This window comes from Rattus norvegicus, chromosome 2 (genome assembly GCF_036323735.1).
Source record: "Rattus norvegicus strain BN/NHsdMcwi chromosome 2, GRCr8, whole genome shotgun sequence".
Classification (NCBI taxonomy): domain Eukaryota; kingdom Metazoa; phylum Chordata; class Mammalia; order Rodentia; family Muridae; genus Rattus; species Rattus norvegicus.
Window position 1 is genome coordinate 174,908,827 of NC_086020.1, and position 13,418 is coordinate 174,922,244.

Genomic DNA, 13,418 nt, shown 5'->3' on the forward strand with positions numbered 1-13,418 from the left:
CTAGGACAAAAGGAATTAATTACCCAGCCTATCTCAGGGGACCGTTGTACAGCCTAAGTTAATATGCATTTAAAGTCATTAACATGAGAGCTCGATAAATGATCTGTGTTGGTTCTCACACTGAAACACCCCACCCTCTCACTTCACACAAAAGCTCAAACTTTTCCCATCTGCCCTCCCCCTGGTCTCTTCTGCAGACCTTTTCTGAGGACACCAACCAGGAAGAGAGGCTGACCTGTCTTTTAGGTAGGTCTGCCTCCCTCGCGTGGCTTCTCCCTGTGAGAGAGGCAAAGCCTTGGCTGAGTGAAGCAGAAGACATGGAACTGGAAAGCAAAGAGAACCAGAAGTAGAGAAGAGGGGGCAGCCCTCTCAGCGTCTGCCCACATGTGCTCAGACACACACCCATGCACTCTTCATAGATTAATACGTTAATAATCCATGGAGTAACATATCTATCATCACCCCCACTTTGCATATAAGCAAACTGAGGCCCCTACCGGAGCCCACAACCTCTTCAGGATACCAACATGGTATCCTGAAGAGACTTGCTGAATGCAAGTCTCCGACTTTTGTCTATTTATTTATTTATTTATTTATTTATTTATTTATTTATTTATTTGGGACTCAGAATTCACCTTGACTAGCCTGAAACTTGGTATATGTAATCCAAGGTGGCCTTGAACTCATAGCCTCAGCCTCTTGAATACTAGGATTTCGAGCGTTCCAGGCTGAGACTGTGATGTCATCGCCATTTAATATGCCCTCCCTTCTGCAGTGCAGATCACTCATCCACCAGGCTATGTCCACAGCACTGTGCCCGTATTGGAGCATAAGAGAGAAGTGAAGACTGAGTCCCAGGGGATCTCGGAGGAGGCTTCCTCACACAGCGGCTCTCTGCAAGCAGTGGGTGAGCCAGCAGCATCATCATCAGACCCCACTAGAAAGGCAAAGTGGGAGGGTGGGGGAGTGGAGACCAGCAGCCACTCAGTGGTAATAGGGAGCCAAGGTGGGAAGACCTGAATGCCACCTCCTTCCTGCCCTGCCTGGGGTTGCAGATGGGTGTGTGCGTGCCTGTGGCCCCCAGAACTTGCTTCATGTCTCCCTTTGAATTCGAGTAGAAGGCTGAAGTTGCAGTTCAAACCAAGTCAAGGGGAGACCTGATAGCTCGGATTCTGCCCCCTTACGCTACGTCTACCCCAGCTCAATACCCAGAAGTAGGGCATTCGGAGCGTGTGGCATGCGTCTGTGTGCAGAACAGAGCTGTAGAAACCAGGTTCACAGTTCTCTGCCAGGATAAAACTGTGCACAGGGAGCTAAATGCTGGAAACATAGGAGGCCCCTGGGCCTCTTTGTTTTACCCCTTAGTCTCCTTGGAGCAAAGGCAGAACAGCCAGGAGGAGCTTGGGGTGAGGGGGTGCCAGAGGAGGAGATTTTCCTCCTATAGCCAGAGCCACCAGCCTCTGGAGGCAGCTCCCACAGGAGCCATCCTGTCATCCCACATTGCTCTGATTAACTACAATCCTTCCTTTTCAATTTCTCCTCCCTGAGACTAGGGAGGGAGAAAAATCTCCTAGAAAATGAATAAATATTTCAATTTTCAGTGCAATCAGTCTGGGGAGCTGGGGCGTGATGGACGCAGCAGCGGGGGAGGGGGGAGATAATGGTTTTCATTTAGATAAGATACAGAAAATTATTTAGTAAAAAATGATGATAGATGAAGCCCATTGAAAGTCTTTAGAATACAGTTTTTATTTCTCAGTGAGGCTGAATTTCCTCTTCCTAGCTCTCCACGGTTCTCAGTTCTGCTGCTCCTCTGACTACCTCTCCTCTTCCTCACTTCCCACTACCATCCCCACCTCCAGCTCACAGCCAACCACACTGTGTACTCTCTCCCTGCCTCAGCCTTAGCGTGTTGGCGCCCCCAGGTCCCCATTTCACCCCTAAGGGTCTCCACCCCAACCCTTTGCTGAGTGTCCCTCCTGACTCCCTTTTCCCTTTGCTTTCCTTCCCAACGACCCCCCCCCAAACATACATCTGCACCCATTCAAGGCTCTTGCTTTCACCTCTGATGGAGTAGAGTAGACTGGGGTTCAGTTCCCTTCCCTAGCCACACCCACCCACAATGATAGACAGGTACACAGCAAGCATTTTTTTTCTGACCCCGGAATTAGTGTTTCAAGCTACATGTCTCTCCTGTTTGCTAACTGCAGCTTCTGTTTCTTAAAGCTCATTCTATTTCATTGGAATATGAGGGCTGCAAGAGAGGGACAGATACATGCCTGCTTCTGACACCTATCAGAACTGACACAGCTGCCCCTCACTCACCATGCTCTTCCCCTCCCCCTCTCTAGCAACCTGGCTTGAACAAAGTCAGAACTTAACTTATCTTCCCAACTTTCTGCCAAGTGGCCAACCTGAGACCAGGCCTTCTTTCCTCCCTCCCCCTAACTCCACTCCCGTTCTCATACTGCAGATGTGTGCTCTAAGAGTCTTGGGGCTCCAGTAAAGGAAAGGGAATGAAGACCCCTAAACTAAGCCAGGCTTTGCCTTCAGAGCTGAAGAAAAGCTAGCAAAGAGAGGAGGGGTCCAGTGAAACACCCCACCCCCTACACACACACACACACACACACACACACACACACACACACACACACACCATTCAGGAGAGGAAGAGAGCTGGCCAATGCCTGAGGTTCTTTCCATTCTGCGGCTTCCCTCTTTCTAGATCACTCACCCACCCCACTGAGAGACCACCTCCTCCATTTTGAAGACTGTACATCTCTGTAGGCGCCTGCCTATAAGAATGTCTGCCCAAGTTTCTTTGTTTGCTCCATGGCTGGGGTATGTGGAAGCAGTTCTGTGTGAGTGGATGTTCTGTCCTTTGACTGGAGCAAACATGTATGTAACAGTTTAAGTTTGACGCCAGGGTATGTAACTAGGCAAGTGTATGTCAGCTTAGAAGAGGAATCTTCCTTCTTCAGAGGTGTCAATCAATGTCTTTGTGCATGTGTCTGTCTCCATGTGGGGGGTGTTTGTGGGGGACGTCTCCGTAGGTGAGTAGTCTGTCTTAATGTCTCTGTTGGAAGCTATCTGTGTGTCAATTTCTGCGTTCCAATTGGGGGAGGGGCTCAACATTATTAAATATTCCTTGGAGTCAGTCTCAGGAGGCAAGACCCTTTTCCTGCAGACCCCAGGCCTGGCTGGGGTTTGGACCCTTGGTTCCTTCACGTACATCCAGCTTAGTGTACCCGAATACACTCATCTCTCTCCCATTCTTACTTGCAGCTCTGCCCAGCTAGTTCCAGAAATCTGCACTTTCCTGACCTGAGGTGAGTGCCTGGCTCAGTCAACTCCCCTTCTCCCGATGAACCCAAACAACCCTGGTATCCGGACTTCTACCTCTCACCCACAGCCTCCAGGGCGGGGGTCCTAATACAGCCTTCCTTTGAGGGGCAGCCCCAAGCCGTATGCAGCCGCACTTCAGATGAAGGTGACTCTAAGCTGGATTGGGGTAGCAGGATCCCTCAGCCTCATCTTAGGGAGCCTGCGTCTGTGCTTTCCACGCACTCCACCCCCCAAATCTAAAATCCCATCTCCTCCTAGCCTTTCTCTTGGCCAGGACCCAGTAGTCCGGCCCTGGGCCCAGGAGGTGGAGAGATGGAGGGAGGACTGCCAGGAACTGGAGGAAAGACTTTGGGCACTCCGGTCCCTTTTCTACTCGGAGCTCGGCTTTTGCGACCTAAGTTCTCAGTTCTCCCGCGCAGCCAGAGGAAGCAAGTTGGGCCGCTTCACCAAAAACTCCTCGGTGTTCTCCGGGTAACTCCGCGCCCTTTCCCTGGACTCCCCAGCCCGCGGCTGGAGCTTACCTTGTGAGAAAGTGTTGAAGAGAGTGGGGATCCAGATGAGGAAGCTCAGCATGCTGTCCGCCCGCCGCTGGGCCCGAGTCGGCGCAAGCCGGGCCGCCGCTGGCTCTCTCTTCTCCCTCCCGCCCTTGCACACAAGGCGCACACTCGCTTGCCTCTCTAGCCGCGGGCTCGCTCCCCTGGCCCCTCCTCTCGTCCCGCGCCCCCTAATAATTTCTGCCCTCCGGCTTTATCTCTCCGGGCCTCTCTCAACCTCCGCGCCGCTCTCTCTCTCTCCCTCTCTTCCCTCCCCGGCTCCCTCCCTCTCTTCCTGACGTCTGCTCTCCCTCCGACGGCGCCTCCCTCCACTGCCCTCCCCTGGTCCCCCAACGCGCGCGCACACACTCGCTCTGCTCGCAGGAACCGAGATGGGAGGAGAGCAAAGAGAAAGGAATTGAGGGCAGAGGCAAGGGGTGGGAAGGGGTGGGGAGAACGCGGCGTTGCAGGCTCTGGAGCAAGGACCGCTGGGTCCTGGCCCACCGGCGCTTGGTGCCAGACCTACTTTTGCCCCCAGTGGTGTAACTGAGCCGGGCATGGGAGGCAGTCAGGACTGAGGACGAACCTTCATCAATTTGGGTGACTATGTTAGGAGTGGTGTGCTTGTTATGCGTCTTGGGGGGTGGGAGGGGGTTTAAAAGCTTTATGATCCTTCTTTTTTTTTTTTTTTTTCGTTTTAATCCCAAACCCCAGAATCTAACTCTAGATGCCTAAATTAAGAATTCTCAATTAACTCGAGAGTGTTGGAGGGGAAGAAGCTCTTCTCGCTTACAAATCTCAGATTGGAGAAATCTTGAGCCCCTTCTGAGGGCTTCAGCCAGCCACATTGAGGCCCCCCTCAGCGCTGGGGTCCGTAGCAGCCACGAAGAGGCGCAGTTAACTCTTCCTTTGTTCATCCCAGACATCTATCTATTCGGAGGGAAAGCCAAAGAACTCTGTGGCTTTCTCTTGTGCCTCCCCCGAAGGCTTGCCACAGAGGGCAGCCACCGAACGATCTCTAAGCACTCGCGAACTTGAGGTGCAGTGGGGTGAAGAAGTGGAGAATCGAAGTAGAAGTGCATTCCGGAGGGTGCTCCTGTCCAAAGCCCAGTGTAGTAGCCATCTTCTCCCCCAATCCCTAAATAAATCCTTCTGCTCACTGAGCTGCTGAGTGAGTGTGGAAGAAATAATAGAGAAGTCCCAAGAATTGCACAACTCTCCAATTATGCCCATCTGGAGAGGTCTCCGCTGCTTCCTTCTCAGATTCTAGATCTCCTGAGTCCTTAAAAGCTGGCCAAGCTAGCTTGATCCTCGGGCTGGAACTAAGGCACACAGCTCTAGCGCCCTCTGCTGATATGAGATGGCCACAGTTCCTTCAAAAATCTTGACAGATCGAGTGGTCCAGACACAATCTCAAACAACTAGAGGACACAGAAATACAGTCAAAACCAGCCAACTAAACAAACAAAAACAAACAAACAAACAAAAACCCAAAATTTCATACTCAAGAGCATAATATGTTAGGACTTGAAGTTCTCTTTATGTTAAAAATACTTGCAAGCATAGGCAAAACCACAGTTTTAAAAAGGGGATATCTAATCCGGAGATTGAGTACCACCCTGCCCTGAGGGGAGCAACCATACAAACACATGCATTCAGATATACTCGATTTTTTTTAGTCTATTTTTTCATTAACTGGCCATTCAACCGATATTTCTTTGGTACTTGATGTGGTCCAGTCACAAAACCAGTCAGAATACAATTAAATATAAATAAATAAATAAATAAATAAATAAATAAATAAACGAATAAATCTGAATATAGTGGTGCATGTCTGTAAGACTACCTTAGGAGAGAAAGGTGGAGAATTGACTGGGAACCTTTAATCCCAGCACTTGGGAAGTAGGAAGTAGACTTATTTCTATGAGTGAAGACCAACCCGGTCTTCTTAGGAAGATCCGGGACAGCCAGGACTTCAATGGAAGCCTGTCTTAAAACAGCATCAGCAAGAACAAAACAAACAACAAAAACAAACAGAATTGTAAGTTCAGGGAGAACCCAGGAACTCAGCCTATATAATGACACCCCATCACAGTAAAAATGACACATACGTCACACACAAGTTCTTTTCCTTTAAAGTTTCACTGGCCGGGAGGGGTTGGTCCATGAAAAGTATGACGTGCTAGATTATGTTAAGTGTTATGGGTAACAAAACACAATAAAGGAATAGAGAAGGAAGAAAGGGGCAGCCGCTCCCATAACTGCACAAGGAAAGTTGCCCTCCATAGTCACATTTGAGATTCACCTCTGCAGCATCTGAGGACAGAACACAGCAAACAGACATGCGCAAAGCTTCCTAGGTCAGGGAATTCTGGGAGTGAAACGGCCTTTCCCCTTTACTCTGAATGAGTACATGCTAGTAGGGGACCCTGAAACACAGATAAAGAAAATGCCAGGAAGTAGTGCTCTCAGCAGTTTTACTGGCCTTGCCCTCTCCCTTTAAATATAAATCTTCACCAGCTCATCCCAAAAGAAAGGCTTTCTTTCCTCTCCAGACTCCTACAAGCTACTCAGGATCACAGGTCCTAAAGCCCTATGCCCCTTTGCCTAACAGTCCCCAAGACCAGTCGTGTTAGGGTCTCCTGACAGACTTTTCTAGAACAGCTCTGAGACCCGGTCCTGAAAGGATGGATTGTTCTGGGGTGTTTCAAAGCATCAACTAGCATTACTAGTTTCAATTCACTCCCCCAAATTCTCTGACCTGAGGAACTGCATCTGTGCCCTTTTGTTTGCTATGTTCTGTCCTCAGATGCCTGCCGAGGTGAATCTCAAATGCTACCCCATGTGAGTGAGCAACTGGGGCTGGGAAAACTCTTGTTTTCCAGGCTCTGCTCCCAGCATGCATCTGCACTCTTTGGTCTCCTAACATGCCTCTGAGTAAGATCTGTTTCGTACCCTTTTCCTCTCTCTAACACCAACGCTCCTCCGGTTAACTGAGCCTCCTGGAGTCTTATCACCTACCTTTCATCAAAAGAGGCATCTTGAGGCTTAGTCTTCCAGTATCAAGAGGGCCTATGAAGAGAAACCTAGCGTCCCAACGTACTACATATACTGTTTCCTTAGCGAGACATCTGCCTCCTCGTTATACTTTTGAGTTCCTTGAAGGCAAGGACTGTCTATGTCTCTTTAGTCTAGAACTTCTGAGAGAGAAGAAGCTGGCCATCCATCTTAATCACTGAGGTAGCAGCAGCATGGTTGAAAGTGGAAAATGTGACTGCTGAGCGAGAGAGAGAGAGGATGATTCTCTCCCTGATGTTTACCACAGACTGAAGAAAGAAAGGCTAACATCTTTATTTTTCAGCCTGGAAAAAAATCATGATGCGTAACACGGTGGTTCTCAACCTCCCTAATGCTGTGACCATTCAATACAGTTCCTCATGTTGTGGTGACAACCCCCAGCTGTAATGTTATTTTGTTGCTACTTCATAACTCTAATTTTGCTGCTGTTATAAATCATAATGTAAACATATGATATGCAGGATATCTGATGTGTGACCCCTATGAAAGGGTTGTTTGACACGCCCTCTGCTCTAACAGAGCCCTAGGGCCCTCTGCTGGAGTGCCTCAGGGTGATGGTGCCTCAGAGTGCACCTTGCCTTTTCTCCTCTCTACCATCTGCTGCAGGGCTGTGTGTGGAGAGATTGCAGCCCACAGTGTGGGAGACATAGCCTTTCTCCAAACTCCTCCAGGCAGTGTCGCTGTCTCTCTCTCTCATTGTGTCTTGTGTCTCTGGTAGCTGCATATATCCTTCCAGATGCCAGGCCCTGAGCTTCCTGGTTCTGTAACAATCCATTTGCTCACCTTCTCATTTTCCGTAAGGCGCCAGCTTTTGGTGTCTAACAATGGTGCAGGAGCAAGGAATTGACTTAATGGTACAAAGGCACTCCAATCTCCACTGTGACGGACGCATGGCGAGAAGAGGAAGATCAAGCATCCACCGAAGCATCCTGAACCATTCCTTAGAGGCTAAGGAGCCCTAAGTCCAGAAAGACCTAGCCCTGCAAAAGGAGTGGAAATAGAAATTCTAGGCATAAAATACGAGGTTGCTGTGCCCCAACCTCGTATTTGCCAACTGTGCTTGACATCTTACCAAGGACCAGGGGCCTGGCAGTCAGAATGGTGTCTGCCCTCTATCTGTGTGCAGAGCAAGGAAGACATTCTTTGAATGCCCAGCTTTCTGGTTCATCAAGACATAAAGCTGTCAGGAGGAAGTTCAGATGAAGCGAGACCTGCTAGTTCAGTTCACATGCAGCCATCTTCACTCGGCCTCCTGTAGAAGTCAGAGACCATGGAAAGAGGTTGGGTGTCGGAGCCCAAGTGAGGAAGCAGCATGGCTATTGGAGAAGACTCAAGGCTAGGAGATGGGTGAAGTAGACCTTTACAGATACAATTAGATCATGGATTGTAATGAATGGTTGGACAGGGAATAGGACTATGGAAAGTGGAGAACCTGGTTCAAGAAAGTAGGTCACTGCAAGGTGTGTCCTTGAGGCATTAGTCTCTGGCCCATCCCTTTAACGATCGACTACATGCCTGTCTGCCATGATGTGAACTGTGATTCTTAGGCAATATCTGCCTTAGCCAGCATCATTGATCAAAACGTTTGAAATCACTAGTAAAATCAATCCTTCCCCCTCTTAAGTCTTTTTTTTTTTTAAATCAGGTATTTGGTCACAGTAACAATAAAACAAAAACATTGCAAGGGACCACTGACCGTGAAAGACTGAAATGTTCACGAAAAGACGGTGTGAATGGACTGGAACTATTCTGGCTTTTACAAGAAGACGCTGGCCAAGGCCCATTCCCCCTGTGCACTAGTGTTGTCTGTGTACAACTCACTGTCCTCCAGTCCACCCCTCTCGTTTTTAGTGCTTTACATTTCGGTTCCACACAGGAAGACAATTTGTGTGAAATGGACCAGCTAACTCTTATTAGGCATAATAATGATTTCACTGTCTAAGCTCACAGGAATTAGAAGCTCTGCTTCCAGTAATTGGTCCATTGAGAAGACTTGCTAAGAGAGACATCGGGTTCAGGAATCCCAGAGAGAAGAATTGTGGGAGGAGTGGAAAATAGACATATTGGGAAAAATGTAGAAAGTAAGATGAGTTAATGACTCAAACACAAGGCCTCAGGACAGGATGACTTTAGACACCTTGAAGTTCATCTCCTTTGAGATAGAGAGGTGGTCTGCTCAAAGTCACAAAGGGAGGCAGGCACAAGAACCCAGGCCTCTCAGCTCAGGATCTGTCTGTGGGTCTTGTTAACTCTCCATTTCCTACCTCTCTATCCAAGTGTTACTCTGAATGTTTTATCAGCAGACATAGTCCTTGTAGCAGACAACTTTGTCTCCTATATTACCCTGTCCTTTACTCTGACAGGTCTCTGAAAATTGGGAAAACAAACAAGTGGGAAAGTAGAAATATTGGGGAGGGGGTTTCCTCCTCCTCCTCCTCTTCCTCCTGCTCCTCCCCCTCTTCCTCCTGCTCCTCCCCCTCCTCTTTTTCCTCTTCCTCCTCCTCCTCTTCCCCCTTTCTCTTTCCCTCTCCTTCCCCCTCCCTTCTTCTTTTTCCTCTTTGTTTTTCAAGGCAGGGTTTCTCTGTGTAGCCCTGGCTGTCCTGGAACTGTCTCTGTAGACCAGGCTGGCTTTGAACTCAGACAGCTGCCTGACACTGCTTCCCTTATCTTCTTTTGGCTTTAGTTTTCATTATTTTTCCTTATAATCACTTTAAATGCATTAATTTTATTTATTCTATTTTCATATATTGGGGGCTGAGGAGATGACTCAGTAGTTAAAAGCACTAACTGTTCTTCCAGAGGTCTTGAGTTCAATTTCCAGCAACCACATGGTGGCTCACAACCATCTGTAATGTAATCTGATGCCCTCTTCTGATGTGTCTGAAGACAGCTACTGTATACTCATAATGAATGAACGAATGAATGAATAAATAAATAAATAATCTTTATTTTCATATATTTACTTTTATTGAATGTTCACGTGGAAAAGAAAAAAAGAGTTCACATAATATATTCTAATCACAGTTTCCCCTTCCCTATCTCTTCCCAGATCTCTCCACCTTCCCACCACCCAACTCCACACTTTTCTCTCATTCTTTAGAAAACAAATAGGCAAAGAACCCAAGCAGAATTAAAAACAAGAACAAAGGGGTTGGGGATTTAGCCCAGTGGTAGAGCGCTTGCCTAGCAAGCACAAGGCCCTGGGTTCGGTCCTCAGCTCCGGAAAAAAAAAAGTCCCAAGAAACACACATACAAACACACACATACACATATACATCATACATCATAAAAACACAAAGTCAGAAACTATAACATAAAAGCAAAATAAAAAACAAAAAACAAAACAAAACAAAACAAACTCAAAACAGTAAGATTAAAAAAAAACCTACAGAAATAATGTTGAGTTTCTTTTATGTTGGCCACTGGGCATGGGACTTACCCTTTATTGTGGTTTGTATATCTAATGAGACTCCACTGGGGAGGAAAAAACTTTTTATTTCCTTTGCCAGTGGGTACTAGTTACAAATAATATTTTGGTTATGGGTGGGAGCAAGGACCCCCTTTGGATGCTGGGATGCAGTCTGGCTTGACGGTGTGCAGGCTGCCAGTCTCTGTGGGTGCGAATGTGCATCAGTCTTGTTGTGCCTGGATGACACTACTTCCTTGTGTCCTCCCTCCTCTGGCTCTTACAATCTTTTGGCTTCCTCCTCTGCATACCTCCATGAACACTCAGGAAATGGATTTGATGAAGACATCTATTAAGGACTGGGTGCCCCAAAGTTTCCCATTCTCTGCACATTGTCCAGTTGTTAATGTTTATATCGGTTCCCATCTACTGCAAGAGGAAACGTCTCTGAAGATGGCTGAGACAGACACTGATCTCTGATACAGAAGAATGTGTTTAGGACTCTTGTTACTCTTCCTTTAGCAGAACAATGCCACTTGGTTTCCCCTAGGCCCATGTACCACCAACTCTCAGGGTTTTGGCCACCAGAGCAATGTCTCAGGTTCCATCTCATGAAGTAAGCCTTAAATCCAGAGGGTGATTGGTGATTTCCACAATGTCTGCACCACTATTGCACCAGTCTATCACGCATGAAGGTCACCACTGTAGCTTTGTAGCTGGGTGATGGTTACCTTTCTCCTCTGATGGCACACAGAGAACCTTCCAGGACCAAGAACAGTAGTCAGTAGGGGGTCAAGATTCCAGGTGGGCACCAGCTCCACATCCCTGTGCTAAGTGTTCTCCACAGCAATAAGGCATCACTATCAGTTTTTGGAGAGCAACCACAGATCCTTGACTGTGGTCTGAGTTGTTTGTGGGATGCTATGGCGTCTTTTTGGTCAACAACTCAACTACATGTAATTTATTTCTGCCACTGGAAGTTTTAGTGGGTGACAAAACATGTCTGGTTGAGGCATGGTCTCCTCATTATTTGCTGACTTCATTAGATTTCTTTCATACATGTAAATATTTCAAAGTTCCTACGGAAATAGGTTTCCATATACTCAAGTGGCCCATAGGATTTGTTGACCCTCCTGTACTCCTGTATTACTTATTTATTTTCTCTCCCTCCCCCTTTAACTCTCCCAGGTCACTCCATAACTATATATTCTATTTCCCTTTCTGTTGGGAGATCCCAGTCCCCCCAGTCCCTCAGTGCCTTACTCTATACATAACCTCTGTGGTTACGTGGCTTGTAGTATGCCCATCAAAGGCTTAAGATCTACTATTCACATATAAGAGAGCACATACCATATTTGTCTTTTTAAATCCAGCTTAGATTACTCAGAATGACGTTTTTCTAACTCTATCCATTTACTTGCAAATTTCATGATTTTGTTTTTCTTTTAATAGTGAAATACTATTCCACTGTGTAAATGTACCACATTTTCTCTATCCATTTATTTATAGACAGGCATCTAGGCTGCTTCTAATTTCTGGCTATTATGAACAAACAGACCAGCAATGAACATGGATGAACAAGTGTCTCTGTAGTAGGATGTATTAGTCAGGGTTTCTATTCCTGCACAAACATCATGACCAAGAAGCAAGTTCGGGAAGAAAGGGTTTATTCAGCTTACACCTCCACATTGCTGTTCATCATGAAAGGAAGTCAGGACTGGAACTCAAGCAGGTCAGGAAGCAGGAGCTGATGCAGAGGCCATGAAGGGATGTTTCTTACTGGCTTGCTTCCCCTGGCTTACCCAGCTTGCTCTCTTATAGATCCCAAGACCACCAGCCCAGGGATGGTACCACCCACAATAGGCTGCATCCTCTCCCCTTGATCACTAGTTGAGAAAATGCCTTACAGCTGGGTTTCATGGAAGCATTTCCTCAACTGAGGCTCCTTTCTATGATAACTCCAGCTTGCGTCAAGTTGACACACAAAACCAGCCAGTAGAGTCTTTGGGTATAGGCCCAAGAGTAATACAGCTGCATCTCGAGGTAGATCTACCTATCCACAACTTCCTGAGGAAGCACCACACTGGTTTCCAAAATGGCTGTATAAGTTTGCACTCTCACCAGCAGTGGATAAGGGGTCCCTTTTTCTTAGATCCTTGCCAGAGCATGCTGACATTTGTTTTACTGATATTGGCCATTCTGACTGACATAAAATGAAATCTTAATGTACTTTGGATTTGCATTTACCTGAGGGCTGAGGGGGCTGAAATTTTCTTTTTGGTGTTTCTCAGCCATCTACATTTCATCTATTAAGAATACTCTGTTTAAAAAAATACTCTGTTTAGTTCTGTACCCATTTTTTTAAAATCGAGTTGTTTTTCTGATATCTACTTTTTTGAGTTCTTTATATATTTCAGATATTAATCTGCTATCTGTGTAATTGATAAGGAACTTTTCCCATTCTGTTTCCTGATGCTTTGGTGGAATAAGTGCCCTTTGTTATATAGAGCTTTTCAGTTTCCTAAGTTCCCATTTATGATTTGTTGATCTTTGTACCTGTGCTATCGGTGTCCTGCTTAGAAGGTGTTTTCCAGTAATGAGTTCTAAACTATTCTCCTCTTTCTTTTCTATCTATTAAATTGAAGTAAGATAGCTTTACGTTGAGGCCATTGATTCATCTCGAACTAAGTTTTATGCAGGATGATAAATATGAATCTATTTGCATTCTTCTATACACAGTCATCCAGTTCAAGAGCAGCATTTGTTAAAGATGCTGTCTTTTTCTACTATGTATTTCTGGCGTCTTTGTCAAAAAGACATACCCAAGTGTCCATGGGTATGTGAGGTAGAAATTTCTGCTTTCTTTGGAGACTCAGTTGTGTCATGTGATATTTTTCTGGAAACTGTATTATGAGAGGATGTTTTTGCTGAAGCAAACATGTGGGAAGACATTTTGCTGAGGACAGACAGGTGGTGTTTTTTCTGGAATCTTCCTGAAAAAGGGGCATATGATGTTTTGCTAGAACAGATACTTAAGAAAACACCTGAGCTTTGGA

At 46.5% G+C, this 13,418-nt stretch overlaps 1 protein-coding gene across 4 annotated transcripts in view; it reads right to left on the bottom strand.

The window, feature by feature from the left end:
* The window catches only part of Kirrel1 (kirre like nephrin family adhesion molecule 1), a 93,435-nt gene extending 89,263 nt beyond the window's left edge, over nt 1-4,172 (bottom strand). For 3 of the 4 annotated variants that reach the window (XM_006232678.5, XM_006232676.5, XM_006232675.5), the window contains exon 1: nt 3,867-4,172. In XM_006232678.5, coding sequence (XP_006232740.1) covers nt 3,867-3,918 — 52 coding nt within the window. In that variant the 5' untranslated portion in view covers nt 3,919-4,172. The remainder of the gene's footprint in view (nt 1-3,866) is intronic. The other variant, NM_207606.2, reaches the window with a different exon arrangement.
* Between the last annotated feature and the right edge of the window lie 9,246 nt (nt 4,173-13,418).